The sequence below is a fragment of the Suricata suricatta genome, chromosome X (genome assembly GCF_006229205.1).
Source record: "Suricata suricatta isolate VVHF042 chromosome X, meerkat_22Aug2017_6uvM2_HiC, whole genome shotgun sequence".
Lineage (NCBI taxonomy): Eukaryota > Metazoa > Chordata > Mammalia > Carnivora > Herpestidae > Suricata > Suricata suricatta.
The window spans coordinates 32,986,051-33,008,121 of NC_043717.1; the positions used below are offsets into that span (position 1 = coordinate 32,986,051).

General features: G+C 56.6%; 1 protein-coding gene across 11 annotated transcripts in view; it reads right to left on the reverse strand.

The window, feature by feature from the left end:
- BCOR (BCL6 corepressor) overlaps window positions 1-22,071 on the reverse strand; it is a 113,877-nt gene that overhangs the window by 21,146 nt on the left and 70,660 nt on the right. For 6 of the 11 annotated variants that reach the window (XM_029931098.1, XM_029931099.1, XM_029931100.1 and 3 more), the window contains exons 1-3: window positions 21,729-22,050; window positions 2,305-2,430; window positions 909-987 (exon numbers count right to left, since the gene is read on the reverse strand). In XM_029931098.1, coding sequence (XP_029786958.1) covers window positions 909-987; window positions 2,305-2,390 — 165 coding nt within the window. In that variant the 5' untranslated portion in view covers window positions 2,391-2,430; window positions 21,729-22,050. Of the gene's footprint in view, window positions 1-908; window positions 988-2,304; window positions 2,431-20,562; window positions 20,651-20,832; window positions 21,240-21,728; window positions 22,051-22,071 lie in introns of those variants that run through there. The other 5 variants (XM_029931102.1, XM_029931093.1, XM_029931094.1 and 2 more) reach the window with 5 other exon arrangements.

Genomic DNA, 22,071 nt, shown 5'->3' on the forward strand with positions numbered 1-22,071 from the left:
GTTACCCGAGAGGCCCGTTCAGAGCAGCGGGGCCCAGCAGAAAGGGTTAAAAAGACAGGTTCCACGAAGCCCCGCAAAACTTATCCAAAAGCCTTTGCTGCCCCCCCCTTCTTACCTTGGTTCAACTAGTATCCGGAAAGCCTGTAAAAGGTTGATCCCTTTAGACTTGGGGCCCATACATTAAATTCAGTCATCTATTAACTCTGGAAAATTCACCTTCTCAGCAAAAATTCTCTGCTGCAACAGAGAGGACACCAGCTCCATGCCTCTCAGCACCGCCCCCGTGGGGTGTGGACCAGAGCCTCCCAGGGTTGTTAGGTTGAGGGCGGGGTGGTGCTTGCTGGGTTTTTTTTTTTTTTGCCCCCCTGGACATAGGGAAGTGTTATTATTTAACATAACAAGAAACAATCTTCAGTGGGACAGCAGGGAAGGAGGACTTTAGTGGTCTCATTTCTAAATCAATAAAAAGGCCACGGGTCAAACTGTGGTTGTGTCTTTTGACTTCCTCTCCGGGCTGTCTGAAGACGGTACTGTGTTTCATATTTTACTGGAAAAGTAAACCCTAAGGGTCTCCTTGGAGGCTGGAAATTTATCCAGCCCCAGGGAGCACTGATGTGGCATGCAGCTTATCGAAGACAGGGAGGTACATATCCCACCAGTCACTACGAGGCTCGGACATACACAGCCAGTGTGTCAAAAGGAGTGCAGGGGCCAAGGCAGCGAGCAGGAAAGAGCTGGGGTTAGGGTGAGGGCCCAGTCCCGAATCAGGCGCTTTCGACTCAACCCTGCCCCCAAACGCCCCAGCCCCACCCCCAAAAGGCCCTTTAATGGCATGCAAATTAATGCACGATTGATTACAGATCACTGATATTCAGATAGCGCATCCACAGAAGCCATTAATCTCTTACCACGTTGTGGTTCAAGGGATTCTCTTCCCTTAGTTCCAGTCTGGCCTTTGAAGCGTCACCATCATTTACAGGAATTTTCCTATTTAAAAGGACACACCAACTTCGTGAAAGCGTTCCTTGCTTAACGCATCTCTCCATAGAAGGTCCCAGAAGAGACCAGTTTCTAGTAACTCCGTTTTTCAAACTGCTCTTTCAAAAACATTCCTCAGCAAGGGCCCATACTGAAAGTTGTCCCCCAAATGGTGATTCAGTCAGGCTGAGAGAATGAACAAAGGAGCAGCAGAGCACAAAGGGGACGCGAAATCACAAATACGTCCCCAAGTTGGAGGACGCATAAATTAAGATCCTGCACGATGCGTTCTCCCAACAGGCCAAGCAGGCCATTCTGAGCTCGGCCGTGCAAGCAGGCCCTCGTAAGTTCTACCTGAGGACAGACGTGAGGCAGTCCAACGGCCAAATACCAAAGCGGAAACACAAGGCCGGAGTCTCGCAGCTGGCCACATCAATCACTTCTGTGTTCCTCACGAGGGCAGGCTTTTGAAAGTTTTCCCCAAACAAAGTTTAGGTGCCCTGTTCTACAACACTGGTTTCCATGGTGATGATGAAGCCATATTTGACGGCCTTTATCAAAATGACGGAGGACACATACGAATATCATACAAACGCCAGCTACTCCAAGCTCCCGAGAACGCGGCACACGTGTGCCGGGCTGCTGCGGCTGCCCTGGTACTTGTTATGAGACAGCATCGATAAAGAAGGCATTCGGTGCCAACTTCTAAATCTCCAGGATAAAAACCGCTGACAAGCAGCAGTGAATACCCCAAACGGCGACTTCAATCATCTACTGCTTAGCTGCCCCTACCCAACGCTCCAAAATTACAGATGAGGAAGCGGAACAGAGCTGTCGGGTGACCGAGATCAGGAGCCGAGGGCCTCGCTGAAACAGAGGACACCGGGAGACCCTGGGCTTAAATGAAGTGAGGGGTGGCTATCTCCCCATTTATTACTGAGCAAACTATTTGTTTTAAAAGCACATCGAATGCCGATCCACCTGGGCCCACACTCCTGACATTTAGAGTTAAAGCAGCATATAGACTGGGATTAATTCTCCTTCATAAATATGAAATAATAAATTAAGGACGAAAGTGCACTGAAAGGCCGCTTTAGGGGCTAATCTTTTAAAGGGCGGCAATGCTTCGCTGAGCCAGGCTGCCTGTTAACACTGTAAATCAAGGGCCGCCAGCTAAGCTAGGCGGGAGATCTTTCTCCCCCACCCCTTTTGCGCCCTCTCTGGTTTTGAGAGGGTGAGGGGGGCTCCAGCACGAGCCCTGCCCGGGAGCTGGGGGTGGGGGCACCCCCCTCTCTCCCCGGGCCGCAGCCGGACAGGCACACTCACCTGTCTTCGTTGATCCCACACATGCGGACCCTCTCGCTGTTCATCCAGCTGTGAACGTTCCCATACAGGGGGGTTGCTGAAAGCATGTCGTCTTCTTGGATGGCAGCTTTTCTTCAAGCGTCTAGTCTGTTAAAAACAAAAACAAAAACAAACCGAGGAGGTTGAATAAAGAAGAACCAAAGAGGGAACCAGAAAGGCCCTCTCTCTGGGCAAGTCATAGAGTGCAGACTTGGTCGGAAAGGCAGGTTATACTTGATGTCCTACAGATGTCCAGGAGTGGTGGGACACGCCTGACCCAGAGAGCACCAAGGCTCAGCGCAACTCCCTGGTAGGCGGGGAGGGAGGGCCCAAGTGCCATGGACCGCACCACTTGGGGAGCTGCACACCTCACCACCACCCCCGGCCACCTCAGCCTGGCGGCCGGGGTCCCTTCTCCTTTCCCAGCCTTAGGGGAACACAGTTGGCAGTGGCAGTGTAGCATTACAGTGCTGCACCCCTAGGGAGCTGTAAGCTCGGTGATTCTTCTGGGGTCGGAGAAGAGAGGGGTGGGGGGAGGCACGAGAGGCAGGCGTGGCAGCCCACGCCAGGAGGAGTTTCCGGGGCTGTGGTATGTTCGATACTCAACGGATCGAGGGTTAAAAAGAGTCGGTGGGCTGGCGAACCATCCCACCCAGCCCTAGATTAGATTAAGCACCGAACCCGGGTGGTTTGGCCTGGGAGCTGCAGGGGGAGGCAGTTGAGTAATTCAATGACGCCTCCTCGCTGGGGACAAGAAATCATTAGCGAGTGCAGAAGTCTTAGCAGCCCAGGCTGCTGGGCTGCGAGCCACTGGCATGCTGGGAGCGGGCAAAAGCCACCCATTTTCCACCCACGGGGAGGGGGAGGCTGCCCAGGCAGAGGAGGGGAGAGCACCTCTCCCCGCCCTTCCTTACCTTCTCTGCCCACCACCCCCACCCACATCACATTCTAGTTTGCTGCATGAGTGAAGGGTCAGGACAAGCTGCATTTTATTAACAGGATTATCACGGCGCGTGATTTATCCTCGTGCAGGATTTTAATTGCTCTTTGGAGGTTGAGCCGTTTCTTTTGACTGCGCTTCAGCCCATATCCTGCTGTTAAATGCTGGGTTAATAAGTAGGGGAGCCTTTAATGCCTGGGACCGATGGCCCTCAGCAATTCCCCCAGCTCACAAACACGTCGTCATCCCCCTTGTCCAGGCCGAGCCACAGCATCTCTACATGGGACCCGAACCTTGAGTGCGGAGTCACTGGCGTGCAGATCGTAGGGGGAACTTTTTCTTTCTCCTCCCTCACACACCCACCCACACAGTTTCCGAAAGCCCAAATGTTCCCTAAGTCGACACATTTCCTTTGTTAGCAGGGAAAAATATGCAAATGCTCGCTTTTACACTCAAGAACTAGGAGCAGACTGCCAGGTTGGCTGGGCTGGAGGCATCGGGTCCGGGGACTCTTTTGGGGAGGCACTGAGGGTGGAGGTGGGGGAGCACCTGGGAGACCTGACTCCAGAAGCGAGCGCTAGGCGACCCTTGGGCATTTCTTTGTCCTAACTGGGCCTTTGTCCACCACTATCCCAGTCGGCCCCCATACATCGAGCACCGTCTGTTAATCAAGAGCCACACACACAGACACAGGGTGCGGAGTTGGAGCTCAACAACGAAGCTGGAGGAGGAGGAGGAGGAGGAGGAGGAGGAGGAGGAGGAGGAGGAGGAGAGGAAGAGCAGACATCCGCAGTTGCAGCAGGCCTGGTGGGATTCTGAGGGCTCTGCTTCTTTAGGAAGGGTCTCTTTCTTGAGACAGAGGCGTTTCCAATGGGCTAGCTGCGGTGCCCAAAAAGACAAATTGGGGTCTTAAGGAAGGTTCTGTAGGGGCTTGTGGGCTTGTGTCCCTTCTTACAAATCAAGCTGGGGATAGGCCCCCACTAGCACAGGGAAGACCACAAGACACATTCAAGGGACTGTCCCCTCCCTCACCCCTGCTGCCCCTTCTCACAAAAGGAAGACATTCTGGGTGGCCTAACGTAGAAGGTGGAGCCACATTCCTTGGTGCAAGCACCCTGGTCACCAGCTGCAGCAGTGGGACGGCACCATGTTACCCCCTGGCCAACATGCCACCCCTCGCCGTGCCCCCTGAGGAAATGCAGAAATTACACCAGGAGGTAAAGAGTCCCTCAATCAAACCTCTAAGACAAGGATGAGGCAAGAAAAAAGCTAGCGTGTGCCTGCGAGACTTCGTCTTCTGCTGTCCTGGCCCTTCCAAAGTGGCCTCCCCTGGGACAAGCCGCTACCTGCCCACCTCGGTTAGCAGCCGGCTTGTGACAAGGACCTCCTAGCACCTGACTGAGGAAACAGGAAGGGTGCTGTCTCAGATCATCCTCCTTCTGCCCCTCCTCTCCCCCAAGAGGGCCAGTGACACCTTTCCCTTGAAAGGGCTTTTCCTGAGAGGGGGTGGCCTGCGCTTAACGGAAAGGTAGATGAGATTTACAGACACCTGGGGCCACTGGGTGCTTTCAGAGCTGTCCCCACACCCCCACCCCGCGCTCTTCCTGTGGGGTTTTCAACATTAACGCCACGCACTTCAACGACACCAGTCGTCAGAATAAAGTGGCTTCACATGCATGGGGTCAGACGGAGTGTCGGGGGTGGGGGGCAGAGGGACGAGGCTGAACACTGACGATATAAGGGAGGGGGAGGTACATTGTTGGATCCTACTGACTACACACACACACACACACACACACACACACACACACACAATCTTTCGTTGCCCCATGAACTTTTTGTGAACTGTTTAAAAGTGGAGGTCTGTTGAACAAACAGCGGCGCCACTGCCAGCCATAATTTCATTGCAACAAGTTAAAGACTTTTAACTCTTCAGGTTCCTGGCCAAACACGGGGCCGGGCAGAGGGGGAAGGGCCAGGGAACAAGGGCCCTGCCTGTCAGGAAGACCTTTCTCCAGGGTGACAGCCCAAATCCCTAGCGGGCCGGAACACTGTACCCGGAGGCCATGCTGCACCCACGCCGCCGCAACTGAAGACTGGGAACCCACCCTCACCCCGGGGATGTAGAACCAAGGGGGACATGGGGGGAAGAAACACAAAGAGACTGAGAGGCGCAGATGCGAGCGATGCTCATCCCACTCCACTTCCAGAAGGGGCTGTTGAAATAGTTGGGGTCTTTTTTTTTTTTTTAACTCTAAGAGAAAGTGCTTCAAAACTGACTTCGCTGACCCTTGGGCCACGGTGGAGAGGACAAATAATGTGCTTTAGATGACAAACAGCGCAGGCACTTTGCTGCTGTGAGAGGCTTGTTTGCCCTTATTTCCCCGTGTGCTCCCCCCCTCCCCCGCATGCACTCCACACGAGCACTTTACAGGCACCAACCTGTCTCCCTGGGAGCTGCTAAGTTACACCTTGGCTGTGAGGTTTAACCCTTTTGTCCAGGAGTGGAGAGAAGGGGACCAAGGATGCAGGATAGGGGTGGATCAGGAAGGGGAAGGTGGGCCAAGAAAGAAGAGGTCAGATGGGGAGACCGAGGAGTGTCTGGTTTCTAAAGAACAGATCTGGGAATTGGAGTGAGTGCCCGGTGGCACAACCAGTTCTGGGGAGAGACCTGGCTTGCAAAACGCACCCCCTCTCCAGCTCTTGGACTGATAGTGGCCGGAAGCACTCCCTCGACAGACTGGGGCGGTTATCTGCTCTGGAAGCCAGGGGTGATGGTTAGAGTACGAGGCTTGACTTGGACACCAGGGAAAGGGCCCGACTGGCTGGAAGTGGTCACAGGGTCCAAAATTAGGAGCTGGCACACCCCTGAGAGACACCCACCATCTCCACCATTGACCCATTCGTGCCATGAGGAAACCATTATCGACTGAGGAAAAAGAGAGAGCTGCTCGTTTTTCTTTAAAGGCGATTTACCCTGCCAGACAGCAAACAGCAGGTAGGAAAGGGAAGGAACAGCGATGGTGAGAGGCTGGGAGGAGCCAGGGGAGGGGAGGCAGCACCAGATCACTCCTGGCACCTCTGTTTTCTCTCCACCGGGCTCCTCCTGGCACCAGGCCACTTTTACTGCCTCCGCCCTCCAAGTGGTGATCCGTTCAAGTCTGCACATCACACTCGTCAAGTTCACGGACAAAATGGAAAGCGTTGCCAGCAAACCACTCCAACTCCCATGCGACACGCAAGCATGAACGGTGTCCCTTCCTAGGGTCTCTCTCACTTGGCACCCTTGGCCTCCGTCTGGCAGTTACCTGGCCAGTGGCCACAAAGGCCTGGGCAGGTTTGTGGGGGGCTTCTGGCTCAGGAGGCCCAGCTGGCAGCAGGGAGACCTGGGACCTAGCTCACATCATAGCTACTTCTCTGGGGAGAACATGCAAGAAGGCGGTCACCACAGCTTCCCAGCTCCCACCCTCATCCATAGGGTGCCTCTGGGCAGGTGGCCGAACCTCTTCAACTTTGGTCCCCTCATCGGTAAATATTTGACACCGTGTTTTCCAGAGGAATAAACTTCACTATGGACTTGAGCCTTGCCTAGCAATAGCTAGTATAGGCGACATTTCACCCCACTGAACAGCATCTGACTCCACTAAGCATACTGTGGCACAACCCCAGAATGGCTGCACCGTTTCTTTGTGGCAGCGGGAAGGCTGAGGCAGGGACACAGAGGGGGCCAGGCCAGGGAGGGGTGACCTTCAGCAGAGTTGTGTGGATTTCATCAAAGCCCGAAGTGAACCCCGCGGGAGCCCTTCCTGGGGCCGCTCCAAGAGCAGACTGAGTCACGCACAGCGGCACTTCTCTCCTGGTGTTAAGGAAGGGAGGGGTGAAGAAGTTCCTATTTTAGGATGGGGGGAGGGGGGCTGTGTGGGGGTAGAAGATGAGAAGAAAAAGCTCTCCCGGATGTGCACTGTTGGGGGCGGGTCCTCCTGGGCCCCTTTCCCTGGGGTGGGTAGCAGCCTGGAGAGGGGGACCCCAAGACAGCTCCCTCCACCACCACCACCACCCCCCCCCACCCCGAGCCTGTCGGGACAGGGCCACAGACTTCCAATGGTGTGGCTGAGGTTGGTGGCTCGCTGGGTCTTCCTGCCCTCCAAGGGTGTTGGAGGGGTGCGGGGTTGGGGAGGAGCGCTCCAGCTTGCCCAGGCGCTGTCTCTTGGCACACTTGAAGCCACGGCCATTGCCTCTGGGGGCGTCCCCACCCACGCCCCAAGTTTTGCATTAGTAACAGACTGTGCTTCGGAGCAGGAGGGGAGAGGGAGAGGCGAGGATGGGAAACTCGCACGACCCTGACCTTTCCAGCAACCAGAACCTTCCCTGCCTCCTCCCAGGGCGCCTGGGTCAGAGCATGGAGCCAGGGATTCAGGGGGTGAACTTGGCCCTCGGCGGCGGCGGCGAGAGGTGTCGAGAGGGCGGAGGAAGGGCGCCCCCTCCCCTGCCTCAGCCCCGAGCACGTTCGGTTGGCAACAAAGGGATTTTCTCTCCCACCACACACACCCGTGCCGCTCTGGGCTCGCCCGCCCCTCCTTGCCGCTCCTCCACTGAGGTCCCCACGCGGGGCCGCGCCACGGCACACACCCACACACACCCACACCCTTGCGACGCGCCCCTGTCTGGCCTTCCAGGAACTCCACCAGCTCTCTCCGGGAGACGGCCCAACCTCTGCAATGCCCAGTCCTCCCCCCCGCCCCCCCCCCGTTAACCCCTTGGGCCCTGCAGCTCGAGAGCTCCTCTGTGGCTCCCCCTTCCCCCCTTCCCGAGCCCTCCCCCGGCCGCTGAAGCTCCAACAAAAAGGAACTTTGGGTGGGCGCACGCAGAACCCAGGAGACGCTGCAGAGCCCTGCCGGCCAGGGAACGCACACTGCACATCCCCTCCTGGCTGTCGTCCTGGGCTCCTTACGGGCAGATGGAAGGGTTATTCTCCGTGGACATGCTCCCTGCTGCCCCCCCCCCCAAGCAAGCCAAATGTAGCCAACTGTGAAGTGGGAAGGGGTTCAAGGAGGGGAGGCCCCCTCAATGATCTACGAGTAGAGTCGCTGCCAAACGGGGGGGGGGACCCCCACCATGTACCCCCACGCCCTGCCCCCACCCGGCAGAGCCATGGCTTGGTGGGGGGGGCGGGGGCGGGGGCTCTGCTGTTAGACCAACGTCGGACCTTCTCCTTCTGCCTTGACACCGACGCAGGCCACTGCCTGGGTTTTTTGTTCCTTTCACTTTCTTTCACGGTTGTGCCACACACCACCACGTGGGCAAGAGAGGGCCCATTTGGAAGCTGGTGTCTCCGGACAGCCTGCCCCAGGAACAGGAAAGCTAGGTTGAATGCAATGCAATTAATCACCCTTATCCCCCCCCCCCCTCCTTGGGCCTAATCCCTACTGAGTTGGGTTCCCGTTTGGGAATCTGTACAACCTGGGGGCATATCCAGAATAAACGATCCATGTCACAACTCCAGAGGGGGTGTCACTGCACTGCAATCCCTACCAGGGTTTGGTAGTAATGAAACGCACTTAATGCTCCCCCCCCCCCCCCCCCCCCTCAAGGAAGAAACTATACCATAAGGCTATTGACAGCTACCATGAGTACACAGGAAGCACAAAGGAACTTTTTACACATAAAAGATGCATAATACACGGGGTCCTGTGATCTGCACCCAGGTTCCTTGCTGACTGTGCGCTGCCTGGGAGTTCTGGAAGGGCTGCGGATGAGGGTCAGAGGAGGAGAGGGGCTCCCACTTTCTTTACGAGGAACAAAAGAAACCCCGTGTCTGCTACTCAATCCTGGAACTCGGAACACCCCAAAGAAAGCTGTGAAACAACTACGGTATAGACGGGGGCCCATGAATTTTTGTAGCTGTTCAGAGCTTAATTACTCCTCCTTGATCCGTGGGACTAGACACGACACCGCCAAGGTTAAAATGCCCCGAACAGCACCGAGCAGATGTGAGCGAGCTGGCAGACGCGCAAATGAGGCCTGCCTCGGAGCACGATAACAAGTGACTAATACATTGCATATCGTTGAAAGAAAATTATTTTTCTCTAATTTGCATTTGCTTGGGGGAAAAAAAAAAGCCAACCAGAGTCCCTCTTCACAAGCACGAGTCTAATCCTGGAAATACAGCCCGGCTGCTTTAAGAGAGCTGGAAGGAGGGAAAGACTGCCAGTGTTTTGGCGTTACAGGCTTGTTTATCTTTCCGCCTTTCCTCCAAGGCGAAACTCGTTTTGCAAGCAACATTCCTACAGAAAATGGCACACGTCATAAAAAGAGACCAATTTATAGAACTGGCACCGAAGTTCATGTATCACTCCAGAAGCATCTCCCAGCTCCCCACTGGGGAACCCAACTGGATAGAGAAGTCCACGTTGAAACTCAGAGAGGGTGGCCCTGGGGGGTGCTGGGGGCAATGAACTCAATTTGCAGATATCCTGGAGGCTGTACTCCCAGGGACCAAAGTCACAGAGAAGGACAAGAATACAGAATTCAACGAGCTCTGAATGGTCCTCCAAACCCTAGGGGCCAGCGCTGTGAAGGCTCCAACCTTGGGATGGGGAGGGGAAGGATTTTGACACCCAGTTTGTCCCAAGACTGCCCAGAGGCAAGCCCACCTTTCTGGCTGTCTTGAACCCATCAGCTTGGGCCAGCCATGCCATCTCCAGGAGTGGCCAAGGGGGTGACTGCTGCCACCAACCGCTCTCCCTTCCACCCCAGCGCCCCCCCCTCCCCCGCCTCCCTAAAGTGTCTGGCCACTGCCGGCGCACCCAGGAACTCAGGGAAGGCCTGTGGCTGGCGGCTATCTAGTTGATAAAGTCACAGATCGGGTGGCGCCGTGGGCACACCTCCGGACCCCACACCTTTTCGTCCTGCAGCTGAAGGCGAATATGCTCTTGAAAATCAAAAGGCTAGGGACGCCCAGGTGGCTCAGTCGGTTTAGTGTCCGACTTCGGCTCAGGTCATGATCTTACGAGTCCGTGGGTTTGAGCCCAGCGCCCTGCTCTGTGCTGACAGCTCAGAGCCTGTTTAGGAGTCTGTGTCTCCCTCTCTCTCTCTCTCTGCCCCTCCCCCACTCACACTCCGTTTCTCTCTCAAACATAAGTAAATATTTAAAAAATTTGAAAAAGAAAATGGGAAGGTTAAGGAGTGTGGGTAATCAAAAGCCAAACTACACCCCTACTCCCCACTTTGGGTCCTGAACCTACTCGCTTGTCTCTCCAACCTGAGTACCAGAGCCCTTTCAGAGCAGGAACAAGGGCCATCAGAGCCTCCGCAACTTCCAGAAAGCCTTCAGTTGAGAATGCATCGTTTCCAACAAGCTTGTTTATGGATTCAAAGTTCCTTTCCCAAATCTTAAAAACAACCTTGCCTGTAAAAAGCCAGGTCCACAGATCCTGGCCAAACCCCTCTAGACTGTGTGACACTCGGGACCCTGTGGGCCTTCCCCGGCCACCTCTGCATGGCAAGCTCCCTAATATCAACACACACACACACACACACACACACACACCCTGCACCTCCGAGCCGATTCTGGAAACCACAGAGGTGTGTGCTGGGGAGCGGTGGGGGGGGAGGGCGGAGCGCGGTGCCGCCCAGTCCTTCCTCTCCTCTGAGGCCGCTCTGGCCAGAGAGCAGCGGCCACCTCTGCGGCTCTCCGCGGGCCTGCATAGTGCACGCTTTGTGTAAGTGCCGAGGAGGCACAGCGCTGCTCGTGCACCAACAGCTGTCACATTATTTGCACTCGCTGTAAACAGCCTTCACATTCCCCCCTTACCACATAGTTAAAGCCAGACTAACAATCCACAGTTAGAGATCAAACCAACAACAGCAGCATTGTGTCTGCCTCCGCTGCCTTCGCACCAAGCCCAGCAGCTGGCAGGTTTCTCCGGAACAAGGGGACCCCCCTCTTCCCCCACCCCGCCAGGCTCCAGCCAAGGCTAGCCAAGGCAGCGTGCGTTGGTCGCCGCTGATTGTGAAAGCAAAAGAGCACAGCCATTTCGCAGGGATTTCTGTGCGGTTTATCAGCCCTCTCCCAGAGCTTGGGGAGGCGCCCCTCCCCCACTTCCTCCGCTGGGAATAAAGGTTGTTCAGACTCCCAGGGTCGGTTTCTGTGCTCAGCAAAGCGTGGGCCCGCCTGCCCCAGGCCGGCGGGGCTGGGGGGTCAGGGGCAGGGAGGCCTGCGGGCTCTCTGGGCCTCTGCACTTCCTGCGGCCCGCGCGGCCCAGTGCCTCCCGTGCTTCGAGAATTGTCCAACTCCCTGAATACTTACTGGCCGCCCCACTGATCAAAATGTCTCCTTTATGATTTTTGGTTAAGTCGAACATTTCCATAATCGTCATTATTAGTGCAAATTACACGCCTAATCGGTCCTTAAATAGATTTTAATTAAATAATCATACAAGGCTCATTTTATGACTTAAGAAAGGCATTACTTTTCGTTATAAACTTTCCACCAGGATATAGACTAACGATAGCAGACAAATACTTACTCTTTGAAAATCATCAGTAACTGATGGGCAGAGTATCCTGAAATAATACTGTTTCACCTTCTGGAATCCAAGCGGAGACTAGACATAACCACATCTGCGCAACTTTCCTCCTTGGGGGGGACTTCTCCCTCCAAAGCATGACTTTTGTTGTCTTCTCTTTCAGGCCAGTAGAAACAAACCCCAAATGCTACTTTTCCTTACCCATCGGAAGAGATTTCTCCAGCTAGAAGTCTCTGAGAGACCACTCCTCCCCACCACGGTCCAGCCCGTTTTCCACCCCTTGGTCGGCTCTCAGCCATGGCGCAAAGCAAGCAGGCCGTGCTTGTTAAACGCTGTGTAAAATGCTGTTAATAAAATAATAAATACAAAGGATGGAGGCTGCTGGTTCCACGGGTGTTTTGACTGAAAATGCCTTGGCACTTGTCATGTGTTTATGGGAGGGCAGACAACTCCAGGATTTACATAGTTTGGACATTTCTGTACTTCATTTATTCTGTCCTGAATGACGCAGGCCCAGAGCTATTTCAAGTTTGCGTTTGTACAGAACTGTTAAGTGCCTAAGAGCTTCTCCAATTAGCCCAAGTTTTAAATCAGACCCAAAGCTGTACGGTCCCTACACTCTGAGTCGCCCCCTCGGCCCCTGCTGCCTGAGAAAACAAACACTCTCAACTAGCAACCCCCTGTCCCAGCTCTCCCCACCTTCACCCCTCCTGGGGGCATCCAGGGCAAAGGTTAAGGTGTCTTCGGATTACAGGCAGGGCCCTGGCTACGCAGCATGGAAAGCGTGGCAGTTAGGCTCATCCTGGCCGTACTCCACCTCTAAAATAGTGAGCTAAGACGCGGGGGGGAAAACTGCTGGCCTGGTAAAACACACTGTTCACAAAACAATGTCAGCAAAGGCTGGAAAGCATTCTTTAGAGAGGGACCAGGGATTCGTGCCTACTGAAGCTCTTTCAGCACAAAGGCTTTTAGGGGAAGAAGGGAAAAAGAGGGAGGAGGAGGGGGGAGAGGAGGAGAGAAAGGGAGGGCTCCTGTTTCAGAGCAGGCATCCCCTGAGAGTCAAGAACCAAGTGTAGCTTCAATCAAATGCTGACTTCCCCTCTGGGAGTCGAGTAGGAAACCTGATCACAGTAGCTTACTACCGGCCTGGACCCATACAGGTCTGGTTTTCTTCTCATGCTGGTAATTTTTTAAAATACATATCGATAAAAAAAAAAGCAATCCCTGGCAGACTTTATTGAAAACCACACTGAGACCTCGTAACATCCGGACTTAATCCCTATCAAACAAACCACAGTACCTCTGGCCTCTGCAGCAGGCCACCCCCTCACCTCTTCCAACCAGGTCTTCCCCCTCCAGCCACTGGCTGTTCTGTCTCCCCTGAAAGAGGATGGGAAGGCTTGCCAAAAAAGAGCACCTAGATACCGGGTTCTGGAATCAATTCCTAACCATATAATGATCCCACTTAGGGGGGAAAAAAAAAATCCAAGCCCCTTCATATGGAATCCTTTAAAGCGCAGAATGCAAAGAACTGCAACAAAAGAAAGAGGGACCCACGGAGGGAGGCCGACCAGAGGAGTATCCTTGGGAGGGGAATTGAAACCTGCATCATTGGTCCCCGGACACTGGCCTGAGCAGGGCTCTGGGGCTCGCAGGGGCAGCTGGGGACGGAGGAGCAGGCCACAGGAAGGAGAGCAGTCATTCAAAGCAATCTCTAATCCTCGGGGCCTACTATGTGCCAAGTAGCCTTCTTTGATCCTAAAGGTGGATAATTATTCCCAGTCTTACAAATGAAGAAACTTACTGAGGCTCAGAGGCCATAAATAACTTGCCCCCAAGGTCACACAGCTAGTAAAAAATGGGCCACGGTCAAACTCAGTCCTGGAGTTGCGGAGAGGAGCCAATTATTGGTCTAATTGTGCCGTTAGAAATCCCCCAAGAACTTGGGAAGTTCCTTGGCCCTTGTACTCAAGTACAGGGAGAAAGCGTGTAACATCTACGCAACTTGGCCCACAAAGAAACTAGAACCCAGTTTCTCCTATACCCAGTAATCTCTTGGCTCACGTGAAGTCTTTCCCAATTTCCCGTGAAGTCCCACACACCTCCCTATACTGAGTACCCTGGTGTGAGATCAGGGCTCTCAACAAAGCCCCATTTGCCTCTCCTCCAGGAGCCCAGAATAGGCAGGGGTAGGTGGGTCGCTGCTCCCAGGTCTCTGCAAAAAAGCGCTGACTCCTGGTACTAGAACTCGCCCGCCACCCTAGTTTTGCCACGTTAAGCAATAAATCACATTATCTAGATGGAGCAAAAGCCCTTTGGAAAGAGTGCCTACACTTACCTTCCCAGGGTTTTAAGGAAAAACCTCAGGGACCAAAGTGAGATGGGGGAGCAAATTAAAAGTGAAGCGGCTTGCAAGACGCGGGGCCCTACTGGACTCCGCCCCCTTGGGGGGGGGGGTTCTCACAAAAAGACCAAGTCCCTGGAAAAGCTGGAAACTGGTTGATCTTTCATTTTCCCAACTTCTCATCTCAGAAGCGAGGGTGGGGGGGGGGGGGAGCCTAACATCCCCACTCCACCCCATCCCCCAATTTCCAGATCTGTCCCAGGCTTTCAGATGCTCCAGGAACTCCCCACACCCGACGACTCAGGCCATCTCCTGCTCCGCTCCGTGGCGACCGGGAAGGGCAGGTACACCGGACACTCGGCTGCCCCTGTGGGCTTACCGACCCCGGACCGGTTTCTCCTCCAAGAGGTGGAGGCTGCGGATGTGCGAAACGGCTCCGGGAGCGACTGGGCGGGCAAGACCTCGGCAGCGGGAGGGATCGAGGCAATGGCGGCGTCGGGTCCTCACCCGGCTAGCCAGCCGAACACGCCCACGCCGCCCGGCCGCCCGCCCCTGGCTCCGGGCCAGTGGCTTTCTCCCTCTCTCTTTTTAAAACTTTCTGGCGGTGGCGATCGGGGCTTGGTTTCCAGCCTCCCCCCCTTCCCCGGCCTCTAACTCGGTGCAGGCCCTTCCAACCCCCCGGGGAGGCGACCCCTGCCCCGGCACCACGAGGCAGTGGCCCCGGCCGGTCCCTCCCCCCATCCCTCCCACACACGCACCTAGAGCCACCTGGATCCACCTGGAGCGGGCGGCTTCCCGAATTGGCGTCCAGGTCGAGCCTAGGACCGCTTCGACCGCTGCGACCGGGGAGGAACTCCCGCGGCCTCCAATGTCCCGGGCCTGGCCGCTGCGCGTGCAGTACGCCCCACACGCGCGCTCTCGGAAAGAACTTATGCAGGGGGGAGGGGAGGGAGTGGGGCGGGAAGGCCTGTGGGCTCCCCCCCCACAACTCTCTAGTTACAAGAGTTTTGGGTGTCCCGGACACGATTGCCAGCGCTAGGGTAGAACAATAGAAATGGGGGCTTGCCGGAAATGGTGCAGGAAGACACCTTCATCCCCATTACCCTATAAACCTCTCCTCCCCTTGCCACTTACTGCGAGCATTAAATGACCCCAATGCCTTCAATGCAATGGTGCTAGTTTATAACTTTTCCCCGCTGGGTCCCCAGACCCTAAACAAGTACCCCTCCTCACATTATGAAATCATAAAGGCAAAGATCGCCCCCAAACCTGTGACCTCTGGAAGCTCTCTGGGACTTTTACCTGCTCTGCCCTCAGCACCCCGACCTGACTCACCCCCTCCCCCAGTAGTTTCTCTGGTTTGCACCTAGACAATAAATTTAGTTTAATTTAGCTTCCGGTCTTTAATTTTAGCAGGTCTCCTTTTTGCATGCAAATCAATATGGCAATTACCATCTAAAAGCTCGCCCAGCCCCGGGTCAATGTAAATTGATCATTGTCCGCCTTCCACAAAATAACACCGGGAGTCTGTGGTGCATAATGAGATTATACTGGAAACTGTCTTTTAGATCACAAATTATATTTTATACTGTCAGGATCTTCTAGCGGACTTCCCCGCTGGTCTAATCCCAGGGAGCCGAGCCCGTGGGTGCGGTGGGGCAATGGTTGGCTAGGGGAGACATGGTTCTACAAAATAACCAAGAGAGGGACCCCCATTTCCGAGACCCTCCGCCGGAGACAGGCATGGTTTGTGCTGGGATAGGGGGCTTCTCCAGAAATATCGCGGAAGAGCATCGTTCATGAATTTCCATCCAACACAAAGTCAGCTCTCCCTTGCAGAGGAACACGTTGAGGACAACCAGCAAAAGCCGTCGGGCCGGGCTGGCAGTCGAGGAAAGTCTCGGGCCAAGTGCTCCAGACGAAAGCGGCTTGGCTACGGCCGGGGCTGCCTGAGGAGTTCATCCACTCCCGCCCCAGCGGCCTCTCGACCGCGCCGCCGCCACCTAGGCCCCAGCAGCGCAGCCAGCTTTGCAAACAGACGGAATCCTGCGGGCCATACACACTGGCAAGGCAGCTGGGGCGGGCCTTGGCCGGCCTCGGCCTCCGCTCCCCGAACCGTGTGAGCGGGCGGCCCAGGCCTCCAAGCAAGGATAAGGTCCTTTCTCGCCGAGAGCACCGCTCTCCCGCCCCTCTGCAGCCCCCAGGGCACGGGTGTGACCCTGGGGCCTAACAAAGGGCCTTCAGAGTTCCTTTCGGCCTCCGGCCGGCGGGGGAGGGGTGGGGCTCGGCGGCCGAAGCGGACCCTCGAGGTCCCCCGCCCCACCCCGCCGCGCCCCGCGCCCTCGAGGAAACCACCAAAGGGCATTGTCGGGGCTGCCGGGCGCTCCTGAAGGGCGTCCCGGAGTTCGGGCGGCACGGCGGCCTGCAAGCCTCCCGCCCAGCCCGCGGCCCAGCCCTGCCCCGCCCCGCCCGACCCGGCGCGGGCTCCACCCGAGTGCGGTCTTCCCAATAAAAGCTGGAATTCCCGGCTGGGCTCAGACAAAGAGGGACCGCGGCAAATCGACGCCGCGGGCAAGCCAAACCCTAGCCTAGTTTACGTGCGCGTCTGGGGTCACACAGGCGCCTGCTAATCCACCCTACACAGGCCGTCCCCGCAAGGTCTCCTCCAGGAAAGAAAAAAAAAAAAAAACTAAGAAAGAAAAAAAAAAAAACCCTAAAGCATAACAAAATGAAAGCGCATCTCCCCTTTATTCCTCCCGGAGGCCGAACTTCGCACTTCTTTCGGTTCTATCTTTATCAGCCCACCAGGCTAAGAGCCACATTAGCAGACAGGACTTCAGAGCAGTGCCACCACCCATTCCTCCTGACCCAGAGTTGAAAGCTACTCCTCTTTTTTCCTCCACCTTCCATTCACTCAAGGTCAAGAACACAAAATCTCTTAGAAATCCTCCTGCCTGCTCAACACATACCCTCACCCCTGCTCCAGAGAAGAAACTATAACCAGAAGTGATAGTAGTAAGTGAAGGCCATCCACCCTTCAGCTTGGTGGCCACTTTGCCCTCAGTTGCCTCCCAGCCAATGGCACAACATTTGCCTGTGAAAGTGCAGGAAGGTGGTGGTGCGGCCCACGCTTCGGTGCCCATGTAGCTCCTGCCCGGCAGGAAAGTCTACTGTCTGTCCGGCAGTGAAGAGTTTTTGTCATTCAGCCAGTGTATCTAAGAATGGATGTATGCATATGAATGCTTTTTGTGTTTCCAAGTGACCCTCTTCACACCTTTAAATGGGCTTTTGTCTCTGGAACACACTGACAGAAATTCTGCTCCAGTTTCCAGCTCAACAGTCTGAGATTTTCTCTTAGAATATCACTGTAGGTGTCTGTATTTGCATACCCATGTTTACATTCTTCTTGGCCAGTTCTGTATCTCTTCTGTGTCTCTTGTTCCATGTGGGCATCCGAGCCCAAGTGTCTTGATTTGTCTCAGCACTTGTCATCCAGGCTCACATCTTAATCTGGGCATTCCTATCTAGCTCCTACACCTCCCCACGACTTACATTCTTGCTTTGCCAGGAATGTGGCCCATTCCCAGGCTACATCGATATGGGTTTGGGGCTTAAATAGAACCAGAGGACCCCCCCCCCCACCCCACCACGGACCACAAACCCTACAAGGAAGAGGATGGGAAAGGAGACAGGGGTGTGTTAACTAATGATTTATTTATATATAGGGTAACCCACCCACCAATTTTGACCTCTGGAAGGAACTAGACCACTGTCTGCAAAGTTATGTTACATCTTTAGACCCATTCAATATCGACCTTGTGTATGTGTATATGAATGATCGATCTTGTACACATCGCTATCCAACTCCTGTTTAGAGTCTGTCTCCTTGCACATATCTGATCCTAACTCCCCACAAGTTCAAGGCTAAAAGTGCATCTATTTATATAGACAATCCAAGGACCTCTATGCCGTGTCCAGTGCATACCTGTCCACACTGGCCTGACATTTCAGCTTAGGTCTCAGGTCTGCAGCGGTCTTGGACAGAGGCCCCACCCCACTACAGATCACAGCCGACCTTCCCGTCACTAGATCGCCTGCCATGAATTCTCTCCGGGGACGCTGAGGTCTACATCTGCATCTCCCAAACTCAGTTCCTTAAGCGAGGGTGCCCACTGTGTGTGTTCACACCTCCCTCCCACTGAGAAATCCTGGGTCAAATCAGATCATCCAGCAGCTACCTTTGGTTCGTCGAAGAATCGAGTCTAATGCACCGGGATGTGAGCGTGCGTGCACGGAAGAGAAAGGAAAACCCTAGGCCCAGACTCCGACCCCGCCCCCTCCCCCTCCAGGGGGGCTACCCTGCCTCCAGAAATTTCTACTAGGATCTTTGCCCCCACACCCCCATGGCCTTTAAAGGGTTAAGAGAAATCCTCACAGCCTTCCCTCCACCCTGCTCGCAGGGCCCGCAGGCTTGCTCGCTCACTCGCTGCTCGCGGGAGTCTGCCGCCGCCTCCGCGGTCCCCCCCGCCCCCCCGCCTTCCCGTCCTTCAGCCGGGAGGGAGCCTGCATGCCTGTCTAGACCGATCTATCACAGGCACACCAACAACACCCGCGAGAGCGCGGAGACCCTGCCCAGGTCCCCCTGCTCGCACGGTTCCCGGCAGGCAGAACCCGAGGAGCGTGACCGCGCCTGAGGGGTGGGGGCGGGAGCCTACTCGCGCGGGCTGCCCCAGCGCACCGCGGGACCTCGCCGGCCTCGGCCCCGGCCCCGGCCCCCGGCGCTCCCGCCAGCCCGGCAGCCGGGGCAGTCACAGCTCTGCGCGCTGGGCAGTCCTATTTTTATCTTGTCTAATCCCAAACTGGGCGGGGAGCACAGGCGTCGTGCTTAGAGAACAAGAGATAGGCGAGGGAGGTGGGGAGGAGCAGCGAGGCAGCGACGCGAGCAGGAGCGAGTTAAAGACACAGTCGAGGCAACCGAGAGCAGGAAGAAAGAGCGGGCTGCGCGGGCCTCGCGGCGCTGCACACAACGCGCAACCCGGCGAAGTTACACACTCGCCTCGCCGCCAGTCCCTCCCCACTTCCCAGCGGCGCTTTCCGAAGCTCGGGCCGCGGGGGCCCCGGCCTGTGTGGGAGGCAGAGGCCCGGCCGGCCCTGCAGAGGGTTGGGGAGAATCGCTAATGAGCTGTGCGGCCCATTGATCCGGAGAACACTTCCTAATTAACTCTCAGTCACCTACTGGTGACAGTGCCTCAAAGGACAGCGCTGGGGCCGTCCGAGCCCCAGCCCCGACCTGCCCGCCAAGCGCCTGGCGCCCGAACCCCGCGCGCTCCCCGAACTACCCCAGGCAATCTCGGCGAGTGGCGGCGGCTACCCGCACACTGAAGGCTAGCCTCGCATTAAACCTGGACGGCATATTAACCACTGCCATCTCCCCTCCCTCCCTCCATGCGGTGAAATGATGCCCAAAATAAACAGGAGAACCGACACTGCAAAGCCCAGACCAGAGAACACGTCCGGGGTGGAGTGAGAAGGGTCGAAGCAAACGTATTCTCCAAGTGCCCACGTACAGAAGTCTCCGAGGCTGACAATTAAACTGCCTTCCACACAAGCAATTTCGCTGGCAAAACCGAATCCAACACCTCGTAAGGATTGATTTCGGCCCGCGGTGTCCGTTTCGAGTGCCACAGGAAGTGTCAGATGGCTAGAAATACCCAACTCTTGTCTGCGTTCGCCACCCACTACCTTCTGGGGTGGGCCATTTCCTCCTTGTTTTCACTTCCAGGCCAATTTTAAGGGTTTTTCGACAAGAGGCTACCCCTGGCACCAAATACCACTACCTCTCCCCTCCCTTACTCCCCCCCCCCTAATTTTTAAGGAAAAAAGAAAAAGAAAGAAAAAAAATAAAAGAAAAAACCAGCTAAGACCATGAGCTGTCTGGTCTAGACATAGAGAGGCTGTGAGAATACCTATTTGAAGCGCGCCGGTTTCTTTTTAAGGTTTGTTTTTAAATACACATAACCCTCCCCCTTCCTTTGCTCTTCAATTCCCCCAACCCCCACCCCTTCAAACGCCGGCGGCGCGCGCCCTCGCGCGCAGGCACTCACAGCCTCTAGCTGGAGATCGCGGACTTTCTGGAAAAGATTCATTAACAGCAAATTAAGCCTCGCCCGGCCTCGGCCTACACGCGGCCAGGCTCTGCCGTCTCAGGGACCTGAGGAAGTGCCCACTCGAAAGTGCGAGCGGCGGGAAGCCCGCCGGGACCACGCGTGCGTTGAGCCGCCCTACTCCGCTCACGACGCCCCAGGGCTTGCTTGGTAAACAGCAGGCGCACGTCGCCGCCGCCCAGAAGCCCCCGAGTTGGCAGAGGCTCTGCAGCGCAGCGGCCCGCCGGCTCCAAGCGCGGACCCCACGGCACGGCGGCGCCTTACCCGCCTCGCCCTCCCCGCCGCCGCCGAGGATCGCGCCCGGGTGCGCAAGTTCCTCTTCGCCCTCAGCCTCTGCGCCGCACGCCCTCCGAGTGGGACCAACTTCCTCCCGCCGCAGACACGCACACGCCCTAACAGCTTCCCCACCAGACTCCCCGCTGCCCGGTGGAGGGCCCAGGTCTCCTCCCCCTCCACCCGCCCTCACCCTCCCTTCCCGCCGTCGCCCCCGCACATTCTACCCCCGCCCCGGGGGGCTCACAACTTAAAACCTACCAGGCAACGTCTGTGAGGGTGTGGGGGTGGGAGGGAGCCGCGGATCAGAATTTCAGAAGAACGTTTTAAAAACAAAGCGTCTGACCTGGCGGGCGGGCGGGCGGACGGGCCGAGTCGGAACCCCTCGCACTGCTCGATTTCCTAGTAGTTTCTCCTTCTTCTTCTTCTTTTTTTTTTTCTAAATCCACGTGATTCGCGCTTTGGGGCAAGCCAAGAAAAAACCCGGGACTCCCCTCCCGACTTACGCGGCGGCGGCAGCAGGTCGAGCTCGGCTCGGCCCGGGGCGCCTGCCACACACCCTCGCGCACGCACACGCCGTCGTTCCACTAGGAGGAACGACCGTCCCTTGGAGAGGCGAGGCGAGGCGGCGGCTGGGGGTTTTTACAGTTCTTTTCCGAGTCGAAAAAGAAAGCAGACGGGAACCCGCCGCCCTCCCCTTCCTGCTCGCGAGCTAACGCCGAGCCGAGCTTCCCAGCTTCCAGCCCAGCTGCCCCCCCGCCCCGCGCCCGACTCTCGGCGCTCAGCGGCGACCGCGCTCCCGCGCACAGACACACACAGGCTGCAAACTTCCACTCGGCGAACTCCCTGCTCTCCTCCCAGCCCCCCGGGAGGCGGGCAGGCCCCCCGCCGCGCCCCTCCCTCCCCGATACCCACGCGGGGCCGCTTAGGCTGGCTGCATTTTTAATAACCTACAGCTAGGAGATAAAAACGAAAGCGAGCCAAGCAGCCAAAGGGAAGCGCAAGGCGAAAGCTTCGAGCTCCGCGGGGTACACGAGAGTCGGAGGAGCAACCCGCTGCGGACGGGGGCCCCGAGGGAGGGGGCCGACTGCAGCCCCGCGACGCGCCCGCCCGCCGCCCGCGCGGCCTCCCCGGGGAAAGGTGTTCCGAGCACTGACCTGAAATCCCCGGCCGGGGAGTGAGCTGGGAGGCTGCGATTCGGCGCTTTGAAGTTTCCCCCCCACACCCGAGCAGAGTCGAGGCGGCGAGGAGGAGCGAGGGGCGGATGGCTGGGTGGGGAGAGGTGTGCGGGGTTGGAGGAAAGTGGGGTGGCGACGTTAGCGAGCGGAGAAGGAGCCGGGCCGGGGAAGCGCGGCGAACAGCAAAGTTTGCCGTCCCCGGCTGCCCGCAGCCCGCTCGCGGCGCCGCGCTCGCTCGTCTCCCTCGCCGTCTGCTGCCAGCCGGCTGCCCTCGGGGTCGGCCCCGCCGAGGGGTGGGCTCTGGGCCGGGTGGGGGCGGGGC